A 26,515-nucleotide genomic window follows, 5' to 3' on the forward strand; every position below is an offset into this window, starting at 1 on the left:
AACAAAATAGAATGTGGAAGAAACTATCCCAAAATTGTCAAAAAGAAATTTATAGGTTGTAAGATCATCAAAATTATATATACACATAATGACTGAAGAAACAAAATAGCCATTTGAGACCAAAAGGCATAAATAGCTGCTGATATTACAATCTCTAAAAAAAATTTTAGTGTGCCTTTGTATGTCTGCTGCATCTTCCACAAATTTATCTTGAATGTATAGTGGTTCCACTTACTAACTTTTTTGTGTAGTTTCATTCTTGTATCCTGATGCCCTCCCACTTTTACCAATCAAAAACGGCTCGGAAAAATTATTTTCAGGATGAATGTCAAGGCCATGATATGACCTAGTCGCGAAGTACTCTGCACCAGATTTAGCTGTTCCGGGCATTAGAGTTTGTGAGTCCTTGTCACGAACACGCAAAGCCTTCTCTGTGATGTTCACTAAAGCAGAGACTCCATCTTCAACTTCTTCAACCTCTGAAGAAGAGAAGACATTTAAAACTTTAACAAGAAGAATGCCTTCAAGTTATAATTTCTTTCTTTAGAAAAAGGCACCATACAGGCAGAAGTAATCACGGGCACACCACAAGATTAATAGAAATCAAACATAAAAGATAAGACAGTTATGAAATAAGCAAGAATTGAATTTGCAGGATGAAGAGACTCCATTTACACTGCTGAAAAGACGAAAAAAGCATTCCAAGACCCAAAAATATCATGAAAACTATATCTTAAAACAAACCTAATTCATCAACTTAAAAAAAAAGGGCCAAAAATAGAACTACTTTTTTTGGTTCCCCACCCAGTGTCTGGTACCCACATTGGAGCCCGACTAAATCCAGGAAGTCTCACATTGGGTGGTAAAGCGCTCCCTACCAAGGGGACTCGAACCCAAGACCTTATGTAGTAATTACTTATCCATCATAATAGTCATAATTAAATCACTTATCAAAAGTAAATACAAAATCGACTGTGTAACTCAGTCAAGAAGTGATACTCGATGCATGTACAGTTTTATGGTAGATGTATTCATCTTGAACCAAAAAAATAAATGCAAGTAGAAGAATGCACCTTGCTGTTCAACATCTTCGACATATCCACCCTGAATGAATGAAAACCGCGCTTCTGACTGGTTTTTCGCTTCCATGGGGGAAGAAGTAATCAAATCCCGGAATTCTGTCACATAAGCCCCAGTCCATTCGCTTCCTCTGGAAAAAATTGATTAAATGATTTAGAAAGTGTGACTATGATATATTTCATCGGTTTTTCTAATTTATTGAAGGAAATTATTTAACCAGACGACTTTTTTCCAATGTAACCAACAATAAAGGCGGGCACGCACTTGTAAAGAAGAAAAACTTCAATCCTTTTCTCATTTTTCTGCATTGACCATCTTCCATAATATTCACAATAGCTATCTTATAGTGAGCAAAATTAGAAGTTCAAGTGATAGTCATGAAACCTCAAGAGATGGATTTCAAATTACACCAATTTGAGGACTTTGAGTATCACTTGAATGGCTTTTGGAAATCATTATATGATAGAATTAAGATTTGAAAGTCATAACAATCCAAAGGATCCTAATGAATATTTATTAAAGGTGAAAATGTTATATTAGTATAGGCAGAAGTTCTTTTTTTACATTCCCCTTCCCCTCCGGCTTACTCAAACTCCCAGCACTAAGTTAGGAGTCAAGAGCTATCACCACTAAGAGCAACCCTTTCTTGTCAGCTTATACTAAAGAGCTTATATAAAAACCTTCATCTCTTAGAAGGATATGCCCCTAGTAAGTTTCAGCATGAACTGCCACTGCCTAACTCAATTCCTACTTTTGTCCAACATCAAGAAAAAGCTACCAACCCAGATACTCCGCCACACATAATGCAATGAGCTTCCAGAACACGTGGATGAAAGCTAACAAGATAACTTTAATCTTTTTTATACGTTGGACTAACAGAACACTAAATCACTAAAAGAAACGTGAGTGGGCCAAACATAAAAAGGAGTTCGAAATACTACCTGCCGAAAGCAATCATTGCTTCAAAAGGAGTAATAACTGGAGCTAAGAACTCTTTACTATCCAATAGAGCAGTTTGTGCACAAGAAACATAAATGAAGATATCGCACTGCAAATATACAGAAGTGCTTCAGCAAACTCACAAATGACAAAAATACCTCTGACATCATGCAACTTTGGTGATTTACCTCAGGGAAGTTGGCAAGCTTTGCAGGGTTAGGTCTCCCCATAACAAAAGTATAGGCCTTCTTCCCAGCTCGTGTAATCAATTCTTTCATCTGATGAATCATGTGGAGGTAACCAGCTGCACCAACAATAGAATAATGAAAGCTTTAGTCTACCAACTGCAAAGGAGTAAAACTTACAAATCTGGCAACTTTCAAATTGCACCAAGTCTGAACCTACAAAGTCCAAGTATGTATACTAGAAAGTACCTACGCCAAGTGTTCCAACCAAGATCCCTATGATGCTAGCATCCTTTGCTTTCTCAATAAGGAAGTACCTGCAGAGACATCATTAGTACAGAAACCATGAAACAGTGTTAAAAGCATGTGCATCAATCATCAGAGAGCTAAAAAAAATCTGTCTGTTGAAATAAAGGGAATGATACAAAAAAGTTGCTAATAATACCTACGCTTAAGAATCCTTTTCTGCTGAGAAAAGTCATTCACCAAAAGATCTTCAGTAGCATCATATCTGACTGGAATAACTCAGAGAACATAGAAGACAACAATCAGTAACATCAAAAAGACAGAACTACCATCAAATTTTATCAGCACCAGATAGAATTGTCTACAGATAAATTCTTCTGAAAAAATGAATCTTCTAATAAAAGAGACAATAATTCCTTTCTTCCTTTTGTTTTTTTTTTTTAAGGATTGAAAGAGAGGAACTTCAGCAACATAAAAAGGTTAATAAGTTTTTCATCCTCAAACTTATTATTATTGACTAGTAGAACCATTTGGATTTAGAAGATCAAAAGAAAATAAACAGAGAGATCAGACAAAAAGTTAAAAACACCTCCTTTTAAACCAGCAAAGGAAAAAAGAATGATAATCTTATCTTGTTGAGGTCAGGATGTTGAAAGAGATATGAAAATAGATAGTACTAGATGGAGGATTTTTGCAGTCTCAGAACACTAAGTGAGAAGAATTTCAACAAGGAGAAACAGAGGCAATTCTAATGTATCTGAGAGACAGCCTTCACAGCCAAACAATTAAGTGGCAAACCCTGACAACTTTACATACAAGAAAGTAAAACCCACACCTATTTCACAAGCATTGTATGTCATTAGTATATTTGCAAAGGCTGGGTCGTCTGAACCAACATAGAAAATCAAATAGTCCTCCATTCTGCGTCCCACTGGTAACGACCATGTCAACCCTCCAATACAATATGCTGCATTGCTCTCCTGAGTAGAGCTAATATTTGCACATTGACCATCACTTAGTTCTGGTTGCTCATTCATCGAGCTAAAAGTCTCGGGTGGAGTTATAATTGGAGACATAATATCAGCATAATGGACTTCCAGCTCGAAGCATGCTTGAGCACCCACTGATGCTTTGATTTCTGTGATTGCATGTGCATATTCAAGTCCATATAGAACCTGCAGTTATAAGGAAAAAACATTTTTTAAAAATTTAATGTATAATTTAGACTACCAATTTTTTGGTGTCCTTGACAAGTCTGATACAGAATTTTAAAATTCTGACAGTTTTTATTGTTGTTTGAATCGCATATGGAAGCAAAACACACGTAGAGCAACACGGTGAATTCTAGCTTTAATAATAGACCTAAACATTTATACAATTAGTGTCATTGCCACATCCTATGAAAAATCAAGAAAATTATTAAGGATATTGTATAGAACATTCTTAATGATTATGCTATTGACAAGAAAATCATTTAAGGATATGGTACAGAGTATTCTTAAATATTATATAATAAATATAATCAGAATTCCAAGAATTAGGAACTTTTCAGGTTAGTTTTTTTTGAGAAAACTTTTCAGGTTAGTTTTCAAGGGTTAATTCAAGGTTTTTTAAAATAAAGGTAAGTATTTTATTCACAAAAACAATACAAAGTGAGTACTCATATCTGTACAAGTACATTGTAGTTGCATCCGTCTCCTTCTACTGTACGGTGTCTAAAGAGCCCAAAAGATTATCAAGGTGATTTCCATTTTCATGTTGCACCAAAATTCAAAAGATTGTAAACATCTAAATTTTATGCAATGCATTCCAAAAGCCGTTTTCTCGAAATATCTCGAGTTCCTCTCCTTCCAAATTGTCCACAGCATGCAACAGGGAATAGTTTTCCACAATGCCTAGAACTGTTTCTTTATCCTCTTACTTGTCCAGCCGCTAATGGCCTATCCCCAGGTTGCAAGGTATAGCCCAATTGACCCCCAAAAAAGTTACTGGATAAAATCCACATACCATAATACTTGATAATGCACGAATAGATGCACAGGATCTACCACTGTTGATTCACATGGGTAACATCTGCTACAGATACTGATTCCCCTTACTCGAGATATGTTTGTGCTAAACATGCCCTGTGCTGTCTAGGTGAAGCATACAACCTTTAAAAGTGCTTATCTCCTCCACAGTGCTTTCCATGGCCACTGGTCACCCCTAAAGCTTCACTCATCATTGTTGTAACAGGACTTAACCGTAAAGATGCAGTATCTTCTTGCTTTCCCGCATAACCTATTATCCACTGGTGGACTCACTCCTTCAAACTTGCCAATCAGTTGCACTATACTGTCTTTTCCAATTATGGAAGTCCATCCTAAAACTCAGATTATTCAGACACCCTTTCTTTCCAAATGTGGGACAAAGATTTGAAACCTTGTCCTTTCCTCCTGTACTTGTGACATCTCAATTAATAATGTTTGGTTTTATCTGCATGGAAAATTCTCATTTAATTTTCCAAATTTCACAAAAGCATTATTTATGTTAGTCTTTTAAACAAGAACTTCCAAATAGAGCAACTGTGAGTGTAACACAACTACTAGAAACGCAATGAAGATCAATCTTACTGATAAATCAACTACTTAACTAAACCAAATTGATATAAAAATAACAATCACTGACCAAACACTAATTGCTAACTACAAGCTTTTAGTTTGAGTCCACAAAATATACCAATATTTATCAAAGCAACAAAAGACAAAAAAAATCATGCTAATATTGCACTAGACAAGATAAGCTTATTGCAACTTCCCAATGATAAACTTATGCAGAAGCAAACAACGGAATAGGAAGTAGCAGTTAATCATACCAAAATAGGTTTGCCAGCTTTTTTAGTATACTCGCATAGTTTTTGAGCACAGAGTGGCACACCTAGTGAAGCTTTCCCAAGGACTAGAAATGCGGGAAGAGTGGATGTCCTGCAGCAGAAATAGTAAGATCCAAACACTAACTTCGTCGACTGTTCCGAAAGAATCCTAAAAGTAAGTTGCAAGGTGTAATGAAAATCATAAACATGCAATACTCACGGACTGAAGCAAGTACGACCATAATGGATAACGCAGTCCGCATTGGCATGAGATGCTCCAACTTCATCGACACAACAATTCCCATACATAGTATCCGCCATTACATACAACTTAACATCCTTTGCATCTCCATTGCTTCCAGCATGTGACTGGTTGAATGAGCAAAGCTTTTCATGTAGAGCAGCAACTATTCTCGTGGAATCTTTCAATAATTCATCTGGGAACTAACAGTTTAAACAAAACTTATCATGTACCATTCAAACGCCAGTGATCTTCCATAAATAGCACCTTTAACAAGCAACTCTACTACATCTCAAATGATACGGAAAAGAAAAAGAACCAGAAAGAGAGAGAGAAAAACTCTTGTTTTCTACATTCCTCAGATATTTCGTTCTTTCTGAAGACATTATATATGAAAAGAACTTTGAACCAACGAACAAGTTGATATAAACAAGGAAATTTGAGCTGTGTGTCAAATATCTCCCTCAAAGAAATCATGATTAAACTAGCCATGATATGGAGAAGCTCTCACACTGTAGAAGCAGGTCTAAATAACTCACCACCTTCTTGAAGCAAACAAGCTATTAGAAGAGATGATTTCACCCCATTATTCATTTTTCATATGACTGAGTAGCTAATTATGCAGACAGTATCCTCATTTTTATTAAAGAGTTTTTGTCCCAACTCCTATTTAAGGCTACATACTTTGATACATGAATGACCAGCATACCATCCTAAATTCTCTCACTGAGCCGCTACTACATTTGAAGAGAAGGGAAAATGTGGTTTTTCCAAACTTTTCTCCTGCAATTATGGAAGTTTTTTTTTTAGATAACTATAGTGTCCAGGCCAGCTTGCACGTAGCTCGACTAATTCCATAGAATACCTTCCACCTCCCACCTCCCACCTCCCACCAGCAACAGGTAGGTAACTCTACTGAGGAAGGAAACATATCATTGATTGACCATTTATATAATCGAGCAATAAGAATATATTTTTTTTTGTTTTTTTTTCAGTATTTGTAGGGTTTATGGAGACAAATTCAAATTTATTTCTATCAAACAAACACTATAAAGTTGAAGAAACAAAAATGTTTACCTGAAGAGCAACTCGTCGGAAAGCTCTCGCCGAGATGAATCCGGCGACACGGTCAATCTCATAAGTCGATTCCAAGTCCATAGAGAAACTAAAAACTAGAGAGGAAGAATTGAAGTTCAGTAATTAACAGACAAAATCCCTAAATTGGCGATACCAAATTCCACACAGAAAATAATTTAAAGCTCGAGCTATCAACGGAGGTGAAAGGAGCTCGAAGAAGCCATTGAAGGGTTATGGAGAAAAATAACAAAAATGGTCCATTACGTTTAAGTATAAGTTCAAAATAGTCATTTAAGTATTACGTTTAACAGTTTAGATACTTTAACTTTGTCCAAATTAACATTTTTAGTCATCATTGAGTACTTACCAAAATACATTAGGTTAGATTTGACGGAAATAATAACAATAATGATGATAATAATAAATCAAAATAAAATATATCATCAAATTCTAAAAAATTAAACATAAAAATATACTTGACACTTAAAAATAACATAAATTATATCTTAAAACTTGCACCAAACTCAAAAATACCGAATCAATACATATTTAAATAATAATTTAAATTTGTCATCAAACATAGGTTTTTTTTTTATCATTCTTTATACACATTTTCTTTTGAAATGTCACATCTAAAATTTTGTTTTTAGATTTTTGTTTAAAACTTCTTAGATTTATTATTCAATTTTACTTATCAAAATCATAATATAAATATCAAATAACTTCTTATTTCAAAAATTAAAAAAAAATTGTGAATTATTCTTTATAAGTAAATAATTCTTTTTGATGTTAGTTACTCAATTATTTTTAGATAACAAACTATGCACTAATTCTACTATTAATTGTGTAATTTCATTTTGCTCAAGTAGAAAATTGTAGGGATGTTCATTGGTCGGTTCGGTATGTTTCAAAAGATTTTGAATTGATAATTTTGATTTTAAATTTTTTAAAATACTATAACAAAGTATTTAATATGATTCGATTTTTCAATTTACAATTTTGATTTGTGCTATTTTAGTGTTATGGAACTATAGATGAAGAATTGGGCCAAAAATGAAATGTGAATATGAGTTTTTATGTTAAGGGCTTTTTGTTGAGTCCATTTGTATGAGCTAGGCCCATTGCGCAACTTTTATTAGTTGGAATTCAGACCATTTAATTGCACGATTTACCGTTCAAATAGGGTAAAAATATAAATTTTATATTATGTAAAAAAGTTATTTGTCTTGAATCGTAAGAATTAAATATCAACACAAAATGGGACAGAAGTGCAAATGAACTAATTAAGACTTGTTGGTATTTTGTCTCGTTTCTAATAGATAATAGATAGTACTCGAAACAATTCACTACCTAGCTCGAAGATTGTGGGATCAAACTTCAATCATACCAAAAATCTAACATTTAATACTTGTAGATAATATTTGAATTGACTTATTTTAAGTTTTTTTATTTATTTTCAATTATTATTTTTGATAGTGTTTGAAAAAGATAAAAAGTATTTTTAAGCATTTACTTTTAGTCCAAAAAAAATACTAAAATAAGCTAAAAGTTGGGTATAATCAATTTGTCGCATCTTGCTTACAAGTTGTTTAAAAAAAACAATTCAAACACCCTCTTAGTCTTATTTGGATTCATACACGATTCATTCATTTCCTTTGTTAGGTCCAGAAATAGCACCGAGAAAGGTCATCACTATATTTATATCATTTTCATATACAATAAAAATATTTACTCATAGCAATTCTTTGGACAAATATGGCTCCACCACTATATGACAAATCGAGTATATATTGGCCCTTTTTTTTGTGGAGAGATGATGAAACAATTGTGGAATGGTCACTTCTTGTGTAATTTAGTGTTTGTCAATAAGGAACATAACATAATATATATAGATAGTACTAATAATTGATAGCTAGTGAAAAGAATTAACAATTGATAGTTATGGGCAGAAAATAACAATTCATAGTACAAATTATTTGACATGATTGAGATAACATGGCCATACTGAAATTTTTGTCTGATTTTCGAATTTTAATCAAATATACTAAATTCTGTAAAGAAAAAACAAAAAAACAAAATGTGCTCCTCTCCTTACCGTCCAATGGCTTTCAGCTCCTTTACAACTATTTTTCGCCCAACATAATCATGAACGAAAACAAAGAATTATGTAGATAAGAGGATGAAACGAACCAACCCACTTAGCTTGTCCTAATTGGAAGAAGAAAGAAAGAGAACGGTGGCTCTTTTCCTTGGTTTTCAGCTCCTTTTGCACGAAAAATATCGTCGGAGAACAATGTCGGGACAGAGTAAGAGCCTTCTATTGGTTATGCCTTTTTAAGTGTCAGTTCTTCCATATTATATAAATTAAAAATAATTTTATAAAGACCTATAAAACCAACCTTGGATAGAAAAATAGGAAAATTAAAAGATAATTAAATCACATAAAATGTTTAAAAAAACACACTATATATTACAATAATTACTTAAAACATTAGCACTAAAGTTCGAAAAAAGTGGCTCTTAGATTTCTAGTTGCATTTGCCAAAAGATTCAGCTGGAATTTTATGCCACTACTAAAGAAACAGTGAAAATCAACCTAAAAAAAGGGATCGTAAAAAATCGATCTCCGAAAATCGATTTTATTTTTACATTAAAGTTCATAAAGCATAGAATTCAAACGTGGGGTGATTACAACTTCCACAGGTTTTGCTTTAGGCATAGTAATCCCTTGACCTTCAGTCATATCCACAGGCAAATTTGATGGTGTACCAAAGTTAAATCCTTGAATTAATCGACCAATTGTAAGGTGAGCCACTTGCGTCGCAAAATTAATTCCGGGACAAGATCGTCTTCCAGAACCAAACGGGATGAACTCAAAATGTTGACCACGAGCATCCACATTCGAATGTTCGTTTAAGAATCTCTCTGGCATGAATTTATCAGGTTCTGAATAAACTCGAGGGTCTCGTTGTATTTTCCATGCGTTCAAGAACAAACGAGTACCCTTTGGGATGTTGTACCCCGCCACGGTACAATCTTCCACAGCTTCGTGTGGAACTAACAAAGGTGCCGGTGGATATAAGCGTAACGCTTCTTTAACAATAGCTTGGAGATAGACAAGATCTTTGATGTCGGATTCTTCTACCCATCTATCTTTACCAACTTTATTATCTATTTCTTTTTGGGCATGGCTCATGACGTGAGGATTGTTCAATAACAGTGACATGAGCCATGTTAGGTGGACAGCAGTTGTGTCTGAACCATCTAATATCATACTCTACATGAATATTTGTAGTAGTAAAAATGGTTACACATCTAAATTTAAAAAGGCAATAGTAATATTTGAGAACTTAATAATTAAGGATTCAAACATTTACTATAGCAAATATGTATAAAAAAATTATATTTAACTTTTGTTTGATATTGGTATAGTATCTGTAATTATACACTATATCAAGATAATCTAAAATAGCATGTATAATTGTAAGTAGTAACCCTAATATAGTAATCAATATATTTTAATATGTTGTATATGGCGTAGCAACCATTTTTTTTTTTTGAGTTACTAGTTATACTTATTTGAATGGTTATTCATAATTATATTTTAAGTGACTATGCAATATTTATTTATTTTTACATCATTTCGACTATAGAAGTTAAACTTTAGTAAAGCAAATAAGTTAATACTTCCTCACTTCTAGTTTATGTGAACATATATAATTTTCTCTTTTAATGTGTTTTAGAAAGAATTTAATTTTTTAAATTTAAGGCTCCTAAATGTTATTGAGAAGTTTTATAGCCGCGTAATATTATTATTTAAAAAAAAAAATTGGGAATAGGGAAGGGAAAATGAGAAGAGAATTACAATGTGAGGAATTGGACATTCACCAATAAAGTGACCTTTAGGTGGGAATTCAGATATTGTCAACTAATTGAGCTACTAAGATTCTACTACCGCGTAAATTTTAAATTTCAAAATTCATAAGTTTTTGTCAACTATACATAAATGTTAGTATAATATATTCATATTAATCGTGGTTTCTTAAAGGGAATGCAAATATATAAAGTGGACATGAAAAAGTAAACGGAGGAAACATACCAATATTGTAGCCTTGATAACTGTATCTCTTGTATAACCATATGCTTTGAAATCCTCAAGTTTTGTCACTGAAAGCATTGAATCTATACAATCTTGTTCATTATTATTATCACCTTCAATTTTCTTTTTCTCCATATGTTCATTAACCCAACTTTGAAGAATATCATCCAAGTCCTTGTAAATTTGCTTCATGGTCTTAATATGCCCTTGAAAATCCACATATTTGAAAATCTTGAATGGAATCGCATCGTATAAAATAAATTCCCCAGCAAGATACATAATCTTAGCAAAGGCCTTTCTAAAACATTGTGCCTCTTCGTCTTTCTCTAAAGATATGTACCTCTTACCAGCAATCATCTTCACGATTATATTCAGAGTTAATTTCTCGAACCATTTACTGATATTAATCGTGTTTGAATTATCACCCTTACCACATAAATTATACAACTCTTTGATGCTAATTTCCACCTCGGAAATTCTAACATGTTTGACTTTTTCGAGTCTAGTGCTAGAAAGAACATTTTGTAGCACGAGTTTTCGTACTTGACAATAATATGGACCATAATTAGCGAAAGAAAATCTCGCATAATTATAGCCATAATATTCAGCTGCTAGACTAATTGGTCTAGCAGCGAGTTCTTTATCATTAATTGTGAAGCAATCTTTCGCTGCTTCCCAATTATTAATAACATAATAACGATACATACCTAACTTGATAGTGAAAATCGGACCGTACTGATCAGACAATTTTCCAAATGTTCGTGCTAGAGGGACGTTTTCGCCATCGCCAAAACCACGAAGATGGCCTATGATTGGCCATGATCCCGGAATTTCTGGGGGTAGTTTTGTACTTTTCCAATTTCTTGTCCATAGAATAATTGATAGAGAAAAAACTAGAAGGGTTGCAAGTGATATTTGTAGATCATTGAAAGAAAAATTATCAAACATTATTCCCAAAGGAAGAAAGGAATATATATTTGAGTTTTTTTTCTCAAGCCAATATGCTTATGTTAGTGTATAAATAATATAATGTCAAGTTTATTTATAGGGAAGTTACTACTATGATATATTTTTTATTTACCAAGGTTTCGTTTGATTCGAAGACAAGTTATGCATAAAGTAATATTGTATGCATCGTAATTTAAAGATTAGTACTACAAAAATTAATAATGTATGATAATATTTGTCATGTCGAGATTCAAAAATATTTGCTTTTTACTAGAAAAATGTGTTTAATTCATGAAGGTAATTATTTTAGTCATTTTAACTGTATTCTATTTTTCTCCTTCATAAAATAATACATAAATTCATCACTTATACATATATTATTTATCAGAATAATAAATCATTACATTGGGGAAGTTGGATTTTGTGCAAGTAACAAAATGTTGATAAAATATTTTATTGTTAATACTAGATTTTGTGCGGATATTATAATGCAATAAAAGAGCCCTTTTATTTTTTAAATTAAGTATAATAGGTCAATAATTTAAAACAAAATGATTGCAAACGTCCATGGAATTTGCGCACTTTTCTATATATAGCATATTGGCCTATATCTATTCTCTGTGCATTTGGAAGAGGTAGGGTTTGGCTGTTTTCGTTTTTCGATTTTTAATTCGATATTCGATATTTATATAGGAATTTTGATTAGTTTAGATTCACATGGTGTAAGATGCATTTAAGGGAATCTTTGCCTAACAAAATTTTTTCATATTTAAAACTCGAAATCAATAGCTTTAATTAAAGTTACACTAAAAGGATTATATATATTCATCTCATCATAAGCATCGATATACATAAAGAATTATCAAATTTAAATAAGAATTTCAAACCTTTTATATAATATTTAGATTACACTGTTATTGTTTTTGCATGGAACATACTATAAATTAATTCATTTTTCGAGCCATTTTGCTCTATACACAATGATTATAATGCATAGCATATCATTTGATATTGACCTATTTGTTATTATATTAGGCATGCCACCCTTCAATTTATTACCCCTAGTTTTAATAGTATTTTATCTCTTAAACATTTTGTCGTTTTTCAATGACAAACTTCGAAAACAATTATTTATTATTAATAAAATGAAAAAAAGGAAACAGACAAGCATCCAAAACTTATTCTACACGATTAATTGGCATTCAAAGAAATAATTAAACAAATTCTTAGAAGTCACTAGTACTATGCTTAATCGGTGTTAGTTTATTATTATTATTTGTCTCAATTATGTGTTTTATTTTATTTTTAGTATGTTTGGAAGGGGATATTATTTCTTCAATTTCAATATTTCACTTGAAAGGTTTAAGATCATAAAATATAAAAATATTTGATACACTAAGCATTTTTTCATGAGTTTAAGATTATCAAATTTAAATGTGTATTATTTACTTAAGGATCGTCTGATTTGTGAAATAAAAGATAATAATTCTATGATAAAATGTGAAATTACTTTATTTCGCGTTTGGCTGATTTCTTATTATGAAATTAGTTTTTTTATTTTTGTACCATCTTCAAAAGGAAACAACAATTCCGAGATAAATATCAGAGTAACCAAAATACCCTTCTAAAACTCTTCACACAAAGTACTTTAAAAATATATAGTTAAAGTTGGAAATAAAAGGTAATACAAACACAAGTGTTTTATATTAGTTCTTATATATTTTATTTTTAATCCGATAAATCAAATATCTACCAAAATAAATATAATCCATGTATAATTCGTTCATCCACCAAATGACCCTTTAATTATTCCAAGATTTGNATATATATATATATATATATATATATATATATATATATATATTGTAATTTTGATTAATTCAGATTCACAATTTCACATGGTGTAAGATTAACAAGATTTTTTCATATTCAAAACTCGAAATTGATAGCTCTAATTAAAGTTACACTGAAAGAATATATATTCATCTCATCATAAGCATTGATATACGTAAAGAACTATTAAATTTAAAGCCTTTTATATAATATTTAGATTACACTGAATATGCACGTTATTATTTTTGCATGGAACATACTATAAAATTAATTCATAATTTGAGCCATTTTGCTCTAGACAATGATTATAATGCATAGTATCATTTGATATTGACTTATTTGTTATTATATTAGCCATTGCCACCCTTCAATTTATTATCCCTAATTTTAATAGTATTTTATCTCTTAAACATTTTGTCGTTTTTCATGACAAAACTTCCAAAACAATTATTATTATTACTTATTAAAAAGAAAAAGAAAAGGAAACAGACAAGCATCCAAAAATTATTCTACACGATTAATTGGCATGCAAAGAAATAATTAAATAAATTCTTAAAAGTTACTAGTAATATGCTTAATCGGTGTTAGTTTATTATTATTATTTGTCACAATTTACGTGTTTTATTTTATTTTTTAGTATGTTTGAAAGGGGATATTATTTCTTCAATTCAATATTTCATTTGAAATGTTTAAGACCACAAAATATAATTTTTTTTTATATACTAAGTATTTTTTCATGAGTTTAAGACTATCAAATTTAAAAGTCTCTGTTATTTACTTAAAGATCGTCTGATTTGTGGAATAAAAAATGATAATCCTATAATAAAATATGAAATTACTTTATTTCGTGTTTGATTGATTTCTTATTATGAGATTAGTTTTTATTTTTATACCATCTTCAAAAAGAGATAATAATCCCGAGATAAATATCAGAGTGACCAAAATACCCTTCTAAGACTCTTATCACAAAGTACTTTTTAAATATATAGTTAAAATTGGAAATAAATGGTAATACAAACACATATGTGTTCTATATTAGTTCTTATATATTTCATTTTTAATTTGATAAATCAAATATCTACCAAAATAAATATATTCACTAAATAATCTCGTAATTTTCATATTATGATCCATGTATAATTCGTTCATCCACCAAATGACCCTTTTAAATTTTAATTATTCCAAGATTTGTCTTTATTCTTGCTTTTTCATATTTTATGATTTTATCTTTTATCCTTACTTTTTCACGTCCCAAGAAAGATACAATGCATATTATTTATATATAATCATAGTATATTTTTTCCTCCTTTGTTTATTTACATGTTGAGCCAATTAGTGTAGTTGATTTTTAATTTGTAAGAAAGATTCTTTAGTACTGAGGATAATGCATGTAGATTCAGCAGGATTAAGGGGTAAACAAGTTATGTACATAACATCGAAATAATAAATAATTTTTTGTGGAGTACCAATTTATATTTTCTTATCATAATATTTCACAAATTGTGTTGCATATCGAGAGGGAATAATGTATTTCAGAAGAAGAAAAAAATAGTTACACATATACTCGTCTATCATCCCACGTTATCTACCATCTTTTTTTCTTCTTCATATCCCTAAAAGCATAACTCTACAACAAATTTTAAAAATACTATACAACTTATTTGTATAACTTAATTCCGGAACTCATGTTGAGCGAGGTGAAATTTCAATTTCGGAAGGTAAAAACTTGAAGGAATTAGAATTGGATAGATTAGGGTACTTAGGTCAATATTTTTTTATTTAATGAATGGCAAAGACAAGTATTAAACACCTAAAATATGAGGGATAAAAATTAAACACCAATCAATTCTAACGACAATTTGTGCAAAAACATGTATCGTGTTAGCTCCGGATGAAATGGGCCGACTCATGGGCTTCACAACTTAGCAAATCAAAATTAAATCTAACACTTGGCCCAGTTAAGGTCTGGACTGGGCTTAGGGCAAATGATTGGGTTCCTATTTTGGGCCTAATGAGGATGGGCCAGATAAGAGAATAGTGGGTTATATATCCTTGATAACTCAGTCGATTGATTATATGAAATTATCATTTTATTGATGAGGGTTCGATTTCACACCTTATGATCTCTTTCCCCATTTCCTACCCCACTTTTTAAAAACTAAATAAATTAAATTTACATAATTTATATTATAAGGGAAGAAGAAACTCAATAGTCAATAGGACATAGCATTGGCTAAGACACAATAATAAAAACTAATCGGTATTCGAGGTTTATATCAGATTATACTATTCTATCATGATTAAGTTATATTGTATGTGTAATAATAAACTATGACTTCATAATAAAAGTGTATGTTAAGATACATGTGATGTATTTATTTGAATTGATATAAACACTAAATAACAATGCGTTTTATAAGATACAATAGTAATATTCAAATTTGTATGAAGGAAAAAATATTTTTTTAAAAAAAATAAAATTTTATGACAGATTTATCAATAATGTTCATGAATGCTTTCTCTCCTAGCTACTGTTTATGAATATAAATATTGATTACTTATAATCAGATCTAGGTCGATCCACTTATAATTAGTGGAAAATACTTTATGAGCTGTGCTGATATCTTTGCTTTAACACCAAAATGGACATAGCGTGTAAAAAATATTTAATTAATGTCACTCCTCAGATAGGCTAATTAATAAATTGATTTTAAAATTTTATTCGGGAGAGACTATATATATTCTCATGTGTTTTTTAAATCAATATTATTATTTATTCTTCATTCTATTGTTGTTAGTATTTTTTTACAATTTTGATTATCTTTAATATTTGAGAAAATGGCTTAATATACTTTTTTAACTTTGTCATTAAAAATTGATATATAAAAGCATCTCACGTATATTTTTATCATTACACAAATAATTTGATTATATCTTTTTCGTCCAATAGAAGTAAAAATTTCAATCATAAGTTAGTTCTTTTGATAATTTATTTTTAGAAACAATCCATATATATTTAATTTTGTACATTTACACAAATCTCATAGTGTTATGAGCTAATTTTATCTCTATTCCTTTTCAAAATACAAAAATTTCTTAAATTTGGTGGAATCTGAATACATCCCAAAACGTCATGATACATCACGTCCTTGTTTCGAATACATCCTTCAACGTACTGATACATCGCATACATCATCCTGATACATCGCGTCAAGTGATGTATCTGACTTATACATTGCGTAAAGTAACATCAAGATACATCGCATACTTCCTGATACATCACGTAAAATAGGGATTTTTTTTAAAAAAAAATGCTAAGAAATTTTAAATAGTAAAATAAGTTGTGTATTTAAGTACTTTTTATTTTTTATTTTTTCACATAAATAATTTTTTTTAAAAAATCTTTGAACTTCTTTAATTCAACGGCTAAATTTAACTTTTTTTTTTTTACTTTTATACTAATTGGGTGCTATTCCTTAATTTTGCTTGTATGATCAAATATACTCCTATACAATTTCTGCTAGACGAAAAAATATAACGTATCTGAGCTTTATTTATATAAATAACAATAAGAATATAGATGAGCCATATTTTTAACAAGGAATTCATCAACTCTAAATCGTATTGACATATATATCAGATCTTTTTTTCTTAATATTTTTCTTTCTTCAATATTTTTTCATCATTACGTCTCCCTCTTGCTGGAAAACAATTTTCTTAAGTCAATGGTCTATCAAAACAATTTTTCTACGTTTACAAAAATAAAAATAAACTCAATATATACATCAATTTTTTCGAACCTCATTTATAAAATTACACTAAATAAATTGTGGTTAGCATAGTTGTCATATTTCTCCATGGCTTTATTTGCTTTGTTTTCAGTGCTTGAATTAATTAATTTAATTTATTCTTTTGTTATATGCCGTAGCTGTTGTGATAGGTACTGGCTCTATCTTAATTCAATAAAAAGTTAAAAATTCAGAAGACGACAATTCAATGACTCCAAAATCAGTCAGCTTTTTCTTTATTTTAAATCATTTCTCCATGACCTGTCTTTCATGTGCTCTTCCAAATGCACTTTCTTTCAAATTTCTACCCATAAATATATTTTATAATACAAAAAAATAATATAAGTACAATGTACACTGTCATACACCAAGAAATTATCATAAATATTCATATAAAGGGAATGTTTTTTCTTCAATTTACCATAGGGAAAAGGTCTAAATATTAATTTTGCAATCTAGAGCAGATACATTCTTTGTTTTAAAAAAATAGGAAAATTATAGAGAATAACAAATATTTAGTTTATATTCTATAGTATAGCTATAGTTTAAGAGAATTGTAATTTATGGTTACAGTTTCCCCAATTTTTGTTATTCGTCTTATTTGTATAAATCTAGAATTTTGTATATGCTTATTAATTATTTGTATACGATTTATGAAAGCTTCATAATAAATTATCATGTTTGTCGATTGACAAACGAAATACTCCTATACAAATAGAGTTCTGAAAATTTCTTCAATGTATAAATACAAAATTTATATATATACTTATCATATTTGTATATTCGCAAACGAAATATACAAATAGGCAGAAACAAATTGCAGATTCCATAGCAAACAGAACTATAGATATGTAGCGCAATTATCAAAACTATGGATATAAGGCATTTTTATGTCTATTATATTTGCTATTTCTAAAATTTTCTCATATATATATATATACTCCTGTCGGCTAACAATTTATTAACATATCTATATTTACTTAATTACAAAATGTATAATTCTGACCTTTTAATTAAAAACTTTCACAACTTTTTAAAATTATTTCACATCTTTTTTACACTTTAGATCCGACCAATCCAAATGGAAAAAAAAAATAATTCCTAATAGATGAAGAATTGATATTTAAAAAAAAAAAAAGATTTCTTATAGATGAAGAATTGATATATTTTTTTAAAATAATGGGTTGGATTTGAGTACGTAAAAAATGAATGGAAGTCAAGTGACATTTTTAGAATTTAAAAATCGATTTTAAGAATATCATACCCCAAGAAATTATCAAAAATATTCATGTAAAGGAATGATTTTTCTTCAATTTACAATAACAGGAAGAGGTTTTTGATAAGTTTTCAATAACAAGAATTAGCTATATTTTCTTGCTTACTTATCAAACATTAAAAAATAATTGATTTTACACAAATTTCGTAGTATTAAAAGTATTACATTCTATCTCTATTTTTTTTAAATTGTAAAAACCCCTTAAATTTGGTGGAATGTGATATATCCCAAAATGTTTCGATATCGCGTCTCAATTTCGGATATATTGCTCAACGTCCCGACACATCACGTATGTCCCAACACATCACGTACATCTTGATATATCGCGTAAAATAATGTATCCAGCTGATACATCGCACTAAATGATGTATCCGTCCGAGACATCGTATAAACTGTGTAAAGTGATGTATCCGACTGATACATCACGTAAAGTACCGTCTTGCTACATTGTAAAGTGATGTATCTAATCGATACATAGCGTAAGGTGATGTATCCGACTAATACATTGCGTAAAGTAGATATTTTTGTAATTTTTTCAAATGATATGCAATTTTAAAAAATATAATAAATTAAGTTGTGTATTTAAATAATTTTTTCCTAAAAAAGACAAATCCACTTGAATACCTGAAAAATATTTTTTAGAAAAACATTTTGCTTCGAACCAAATAACCCCCCTAATCAGAGGTGGAGCCAAGATTAGGAGTTTGAGAGTTCTAAATCAATTTATTTGAGGGTTCATAAATTGATATACATATATTTATTTAATTGTCTAATACAAATATAAGATCTACAAAAAAGTTAATAAATTCATCTAAACTAATAAATTCCACCTAGCTTCGCCTCTACCCCTAATTCTTCACTTTTTCAACTACTATATGATGGTGAGCTACACATAGAAGCTTTTGATCATTGAGAAATCGAGTGTCTCTGCAGCTTTTTTTTATTTATATATACTCTCTCTTCATTGCTAAATCATATCAAAGAGAGAATTAAATTAAATTCAAATGAAAATGAAGTGTTTGGAATGAAGACTGATCCAAGATCCTTCCATTTTATTTATTTTTCTTCTCTTTATTCATATTTACAATATATTTTTCGATCTTATTTGAACCGAGGGTTTATCATATATAATCTCTCTACCTCTAATGATAAAAGTAAGGTTTGCGTACACCTTATGCTCTCTAGATTCTCACTTGTGAGATTATACTGAATATGTTGTTATTATTGTTTTCTTCATTTTTACAATATCCTTCTATTTTGTTTTTTGTTCTTATTCTTTAACCCTTTTTTTTTTGTGTTTGGTTCTTGATTTATTTTTTTTGTTCTTCAATATCGTCCAACTTATATTTTTACTAGATTTTTTTCTCTTTTTTTTAAAAAAAATTTAGTGATACAAATATATAATTAATGGAGTGATCTCGGACCAGGCTTCATTCCTTACACTCATTTTCTATCACCTCAAACAAACAGCTCCTTGTAAATCAAGATAAGTACTTTAATTAATATCTTTTTATGTTAATTACTAGCACTAATTATTATCGTTGTTTTTATTTTACACGTCTCTTAATTTTTTACGCTATAAGGTTGGGGTTTTATGGTTTTAAAGTTAGTATCTTTGATTACTCTCTACTTTCATAAGACAAGGTAAGATTGCGTACATACCTCTTTCTTCAGATTCTATTTGTAAAATTTCACTAAATATGTCATCGTTATAATTATAAGTTGTTTCTTTGATTAGAATCTAGAACACTACTTTTCATGTGCTACCATAGAACTTCTATTTTGTTTATTTGTTGAGATATAAATATTTTTAATTAGGTCAAATTTGGTTTAGGGTTTTCTTTAATCGAAGTCCAGAACTATATATACATGTATTCATATAGAAGTTTATATTGTTATAATTGCAGTTCTTGCCTCTTTTAGATTTACAAATGAGAAAGAGATTAAAATCTAAAACTATTAAAGGTTAGTATCATCCAAAATAATCTCTCTTTCTTTTACTATACTAAACTAATTTGTATTATTATTCAAACCGTAGAAATAGTCTTCGCAGAAATATATGATAAGACTATATACCAAGTACAATAGAAATATATGATAAGACTATATACCAAAGTACAATAGAGTATAGAATAATATAATGTTTTAGGTTAGTGAATGTCCTCTAATTCATAGGCACTAGTAAGACAATCTTAAAAGTATTTCTCACACACCTAATTAATGAAATTATTGTCCTTTTTCATATTTTCAATTGTGCATGGTTGTATGATGGATTTGTATATATTGATATATTCTATGAGTCAAAGGATTTATGGACAAAAGAAAGAGTTACATATGCTTAACACCTTGTTTGAATGGCTGTTAGTATTGTATTGTATTGTTAATTATAATAGGGGTAAGGGTCTGAAAAATACCCCAACTTTGGTCGGATTTGTTGTTGCGATACTAAACTTTCATGAGGACCTATTACCTCCCTAGACTATTTAATACCGTATTTTTTACCCCCTGAACTATTTAATAGTGTATTTTAAAGGTATATATGTGCCCACGTGGATACATTACTATTTATAATTTTGCATTATTTTTTATGTCCACGTGGGAAAATATATATGTTTAAAATACGGTATTAAATAGTCTAGGGAGGTAATAGGTCCTCATGAAAGTTTAGTATCGCAACAACAAATTTGACCAAAATTGAGATATTTTTCAGACCCTTATCACATTATAATATGATGTTTGTTTCGATTGTTACTTAAATTTTATTGTATCGTATCGTTTAAATCTATCGTTAGATAACGATGAATAGACTCGTTTTGTGTAACGATCGGTTTGGTGTTTATCTTAATTTATTATTTAAAAATAATATTTTGTCTTTTATCCTACTTTTTAATAATAGCTTTACTTCATACCCTACTCTTCTTTATAAGTTTATTACTCAAATTATGGATGTGTGACATTATGTAACGACGAAGAACGATTCATTCTATCCAATCACTGTATTCATTAAAACAATACAGTACGATACGATACAATAAAATACGAGAATATAATACGTACAAACCATCAAACAAAGTGTAAAGGATGAGGCAAACACACAAGTTGTTGAAATATGAATTGCACCAAAAGCAAAGCAATGTCATTTCAAGCTATTATATTGCTTTTAAAACAATTGCAAGTAAATTTCATCAAAAGTCAAAAATTATTTGTACTTCTAGCACTCATACAAAATAGCTTATATTTGAAGCACTTTCACTTCAAGTAACCTTAATGAACTATCCTTTTTTATAAACCAAAAAATAAAAAGTAGCACATGTTAGTGAGATAATTTGAATGAAATCTTATAAAACTTGTGATATTTAAAATATCAAAATAATTGTACAGCTATAACACTTATGAAATTTGTGATACACTGAAGTTTAATCATTTCACCTAAACTTCAGTCGTATATAACTTTTAGGTACAAATTAATTAACTTATGCCAAGATATATAGAATGTTTGTAATTTTTTTATATGAAAGTCGTTCAAACCTATAATAAGCAAGGTAATAGTTCTAATTTAAACTCCAAAACTAATAATTATTAATAATAAATGCAATAGAAAAGAAATAACATATATTAATATGATTATGAATTTGAGTCATCGAGAGAGAGCTAAAAGGTGAAAACTCCCGAAAAGGGGTTAAAATCCAAATATAAACATATATTAATAAGGCAATTTTTTCTTAAAAGAAAAAATTACGTGTATAAGCAAACATATATTAGTTAATTAGTTAACATAGCTATAGTTTGCCTTAATTATAATCCGTGACTTACTTTTAGCTATAATTACACGGCTCAATTTTTTATTTTTGTATAATTCGCACGTTTGTATAATTCGGAATTTGTGTAATATAATTTGTATAACTTTTGTATAATGTAATTTTGTATAATATAAATTGTATAACTGTTTACTCTTCCGATGTTTGTAATTGTATCAATTGGTTATTTCGAGTTTATACAAAAATAACTGAATTATACAAATGTACCTGCGAATTATACGAACCTGTGAATTATACAAACGAGGCAATTTAAACTGTAGCTACAACTCGTAAATATGCAAACTATAGCTATGGAACATAATTAAATTTATTATAATGGCTATTTCCGAAAGTTCCCTATTTAAAATCCACCATTAGCAGTGAATCCACCATCGGCCCATATAATCTGGCCCGTTATATATGAGGCAGCAGGGAAACAAAGGAAGGCTATTAGGGCTGAGATTTCTTCGGGCTTTCCGATTCGGCCCATTGGAGTTTGAGAAATATATTTATCTATTTCTTCTTTTTGTCGAGGATTTTTCTGCAATAAAGTAGAACATTAAAAAAAAATAGATATAAAAAAAAATCAATTATTTTAATTATAGCATGTTTGATGAAGTTTCTGAGAAACAAAAAATATTTATTTTAGAGAATTAAAGTGTTCGGTAGAAGATTTTAGATGAAAAAAGTATTGATGACAAAATTTTCAGAATCAAAGTATTCCACTAATGAGAAAGAATTATTAGCTATTGTTAGAGGTATTAAAAAATTTTCAGCATTTCTATTACCAAAAAAAATCGTTATTAAAATTGATAATACACAAGTATCAGGATTAATATCAAACAAACTTCTATCAGAACCGCAATACAGAAGATTGCATAGGTGGCAGGTCTTATTATTGTTCTATTCTTTTAAAATAGAACATATTAAAGGAGTTGATAATTTTCTTGCAGATTTCCTTTCAAGAAGTGTCCAAATGGACAATCGAACACAAATCCTGATTAACAGGGTATTTGAAAAAATGCAACTTGTGGAAAAGTCCATTGATGACAAAAGCCATATATTGTGTGTATTTCAACCATGTTAGTAAACTAGTTTTTTTCCCGATATTCATATGAGAACCCGATAAATTCAAAACTTATTCAAGAAAATATTATTTATTAAGAATTTTTTTTATACCTATAGCTCGAAATCGAAACTTACACTTGCTGCTTCAGTGAGTGGAGTTGAAATTAATGCTGGTGCAACTGAATTAACACGAATTTTGTCCTTGGCCCACGCACAAGCCAAATTCATCGTTATTTGATTTATTGCTCCTATAAAAATAAATAAAATGGAAGTTTTTGGGAGTTTATAATTTCTTTTTAACTATTCGATATCTATAATTAACTTTATTAATTTAAATTTATATCACGTAAGAAACCTATAATTCCTTATAACTAAAACATTACAGTAACTACTTCAATATGTATGGTCCCCTTGTAGTTCAATTTATGCGGCGGTGTTTGAATTTCGAAACTAAACCCTTTTTTATTAACTTGTAATTTTTCACTTGTCATTTAAAGTTTAAATATTTTTATATGATTTTTAAATTATAAAAAAAAAGTTGAGACTCCACTAAAGTTGAAATCATTTATCGATACACACCTGAATTAATCTATTTCTTAGTTACCCCATGAAATTGGTATTTCAAAAGATTGACCCTTCAACCGACCCATTTATTAATAGACCTCATTGATGTGTACATGGAATTAGTTAAGGTCGAGGGGTCAAGACTTTCGAAATACCAACTTCAAAGAGTCCCAAGGTCATTTCTATTTTCTAAATATATAAATTTCATTTCAAAAGAATTAAAGATTCAATATTCATATTTAAAAAAATTGACTATCCAAATTCAGATCAGTAACAAACAACAACAATAATAATAATAACATACTCAGTGAAATCTCAATAAGTAGGGTCTGGGAGGATAGAGCATACACATATCTTATCACTATCTCATAGAGGTAGAGAAACAGTTTTCGAAAGACCCTCGGAAAAGTAAAAATGATGAGTAGAAAACATTACCTTTAGAAGCAGAATAAAGAGACATACAAGGCATGGCTGAAAATGTAGTAGTTGAAGAAACAAAAATAATATTTCCATTTTGAGAAGCCTTCAAAAATGGATAAGCAATTTGAGATAAATGATAAGCAGCTTCAAAATTAATTCCCATAGTTATGTTGTAATCTTCTTCTGTGTAATCTTTAATTTCCTTATATATAGCTACTCCTGCATTATTTACCTAATTAATCATGAACAAATTAAAATTAGTCAAACAATTGTTACGACTAATTATAATTCCATAAAAGTTTAATTTTATTTCTTAAACTACTAGCAAAATAAATTATTTTACCGCTAGAAAAAAGTAAATTTTCAATAGGCGTTCCCATTGGAAAACCATAGTCATAAATATATTGGGATTTTGAACGAAAAATCTGTCAGAAACATTTTCAAGAAGTCAATTATCAAGCGCCTGGCGAAAAATCCATTAGAAACATTGTAGATAAATCGACTAATTCCTGACATAGTCCTTCAAAAAAATGTTAGAAATTCTCTTGAAATCATGACTTTTTAACGGAAATAATTTTCCACAAGCACATTTTCGATGGATTCCGTTGGAAATGTGTTTCCTATAACGTGTGGTTTTTATATTTTGAAAAAATAGAGAGTGGTTCTTTTTTTTTTTCTCATCCTATGTTTGATATCTGACTATTACATTATAGAGTCCATTCTGGGGCACTACTGATCCCAAACAAAATGTTTTCATATCTAGAAGCTCAAATATGAAACCTCTAGTTAAAAGTGAAAGAATCTCAATCATCCCACAACAAAACGGAACTATAATATAAATGAGATTAAATAAAAGTCTTTACCAATATATTGAGCTTCCCATCAAATATATTTTCAATAATCTTCATAAGTTTTTCACGTTCAATACGAGATAATAAATCACAAACAGAACCTTCAACTTCAAGTCCTTTTTTTCTCCAAATTTCAAGGCATTCTTGAAGTTCATTTTCATTACGTGAACATGTATATACTCTTGCTCCAAAATTTGCCAATTCTTCCACTATAGCATACCTAACAACAATTACAAGATCACGATGACGATAAATCAAATGATCACAAAAGAAAATTATATACTTAAAAAATATAATGTTTTAATGTGAATTGGAAAATGGCTTTAGTGAGGTCTAGAAAAGACAGAGTGTATGTAGACCCTGCTATTATTTCGGGGAGTAGAAAGACTATTTTCGAAAAACCCTCGACTCAATCATCAAATTCAAGTAAAAGTGAAAGAAAACATGAAGAAAGCATAGCAATTGATAAAAAGTACGGTATAAAATTTACGAGAAAGAAACGATAACAACAATAAAATAGTGTGATAATTGAAAACACAATAAACAACATATGACAAGCACTACAAGGGTACGGTTAGTAGTTAGTACCATGACAAGCACCAGCAAGATTAAATATTTGCAAGACAAGACAACTCTCCACTCCTGCTAACCTTCTACCCCAATACCAACTTACATATGAAAAAATAATATAAAGTATATCAACAAACAAAACTGCGTAGCTAAACAACAAAAGATCCATTCTTATCCCAATTTGGCTATGATTGCCGACATGTTATAAGAAAATTCAATCAACTATGATTTTTTTAACAACGAGTTAGCTAGAAATTACCGATAAATTTCGTAGATGATTTCGAAAGATTTATAGGGAAATTTTGAAACTCACCCTATGCCTTTGGAGCCACCAGTAACAAGTGCAGTGGTGCCTTTGAGACTCCATTTTTCTCTCAATTTTTCCTCCTTGTTTCTCAATTGTGCCATTTCTGGTTTATTTATTTATTATTAATATTATATTGTGAAAAATCTTAAAAGTAAGGTAAGGTTTGGAGTCACTTTATATACATACGAAGAGAAAATGGTTTCATAGCGTGTGTGAACGGTTCACATTGATTTATATCTTTACATCGATTCAATAAATATCTATACGGAAATAAAATTAATCTATAAAATCATGAATAGTTCAACCTATTTCAATTTGTACAAGTTAATTAGTCGCTTATTAGACTCTAGCATAAGCATACGAAATAAACATGTT

At 29.7% G+C, this 26,515-nt stretch overlaps 4 protein-coding genes across 5 annotated transcripts in view; 1 reads left to right on the forward strand and 3 right to left on the reverse strand.

The window, feature by feature from the left end:
* LOC125864938 (rhomboid-like protein 15) overlaps positions 1–26,515 on the forward strand; it is a 71,920-nt gene that overhangs the window by 67 nt on the left and 45,338 nt on the right. The window contains exon 1 of one of the 2 annotated variants that reach the window (XM_049545072.1): positions 15,034–15,050. The exons of the other annotated variant lie outside the window; for it this stretch is intronic. The gene's annotated coding sequence lies outside the window, so the exon portion shown is untranslated. Of the gene's footprint in view, positions 1–15,033; positions 15,051–26,515 lie in introns of those variants that run through there. 2 annotated transcript variants of the gene reach the window in all.
* LOC125864935 (uncharacterized) lies at positions 41–6,843 on the reverse strand. Its single transcript, XM_049545065.1, has 10 exons — positions 6,620–6,843; positions 5,522–5,745; positions 5,305–5,413; positions 3,286–3,625; positions 2,650–2,719; positions 2,454–2,521; positions 2,208–2,323; positions 2,022–2,128; positions 1,074–1,210; positions 41–479 (listed from the first exon to the last, which is right to left on the reverse strand). The coding sequence occupies exons 1-10, from the start codon at positions 6,698–6,700 to the stop codon at positions 235–237; spliced, it is 1,497 nt and encodes a 498-aa protein (XP_049401022.1). The 5' UTR covers positions 6,701–6,843; the 3' UTR covers positions 41–234.
* Positions 9,033–11,721, reverse strand: LOC125864932 (xanthotoxin 5-hydroxylase CYP82C4-like). The gene is made up of 2 exons (XM_049545061.1): positions 10,719–11,721; positions 9,033–9,896 (listed from the first exon to the last, which is right to left on the reverse strand). Exons 1-2 carry the CDS (start codon positions 11,664–11,666, stop codon positions 9,270–9,272), a joined length of 1,575 nt encoding a protein of 524 aa, XP_049401018.1. The 5' UTR covers positions 11,667–11,721; the 3' UTR covers positions 9,033–9,269.
* Positions 22,643–26,241, reverse strand: LOC125864943 (tropinone reductase 1-like). The gene is made up of 5 exons (XM_049545079.1): positions 26,147–26,241; positions 25,276–25,483; positions 24,428–24,644; positions 23,564–23,676; positions 22,643–22,901 (listed from the first exon to the last, which is right to left on the reverse strand). The coding sequence occupies exons 1-5, from the start codon at positions 26,239–26,241 to the stop codon at positions 22,722–22,724; spliced, it is 813 nt and encodes a 270-aa protein (XP_049401036.1). The 3' UTR covers positions 22,643–22,721.

This window comes from Solanum stenotomum, chromosome 5, assembly GCF_019186545.1.
Source record: "Solanum stenotomum isolate F172 chromosome 5, ASM1918654v1, whole genome shotgun sequence".
Taxonomy (NCBI): Eukaryota; Viridiplantae; Streptophyta; class Magnoliopsida; order Solanales; family Solanaceae; genus Solanum; species Solanum stenotomum.

Coding starts and splice junctions, on each gene's coding strand:
- LOC125864935 (XM_049545065.1), bottom strand. CDS start 6,700: ATGGACTTGGAATCGACTTATGAGATTGACCGTGTCGCCGGATTCATC. Junction 2,522..2,649: donor AAAAGGATTCTTAAGCGTAG/GTATTATTAGCA, acceptor ATGTCTCTGCAG/GTACTTCCTTATTGAGAAAG. Junction 480..1,073: donor CGAAGATGTTGAACAGCAAG/GTGCATTCTTCT, acceptor TCTCTTCTTCAG/AGGTTGAAGAAGTTGAAGAT.
- LOC125864932 (XM_049545061.1), bottom strand. CDS start 11,666: ATGTTTGATAATTTTTCTTTCAATGATCTACAAATATCACTTGCAACC. Junction 9,897..10,718: donor TTATCAAGGCTACAATATTG/GTATGTTTCCTC, acceptor ATATTCATGTAG/AGTATGATATTAGATGGTTC.
- LOC125864943 (XM_049545079.1), bottom strand. CDS start 26,241: ATGGCACAATTGAGAAACAAGGAGGAAAAATTGAGAGAAAAATGGAGT. Junction 25,484..26,146: donor GGTGGCTCCAAAGGCATAGG/GTGAGTTTCAAA, acceptor AATTGTTGTTAG/GTATGCTATAGTGGAAGAAT. Junction 24,645..25,275: donor ATGGGAAGCTCAATATATTG/GTAAAGACTTTT, acceptor ATGATTAATTAG/GTAAATAATGCAGGAGTAGC.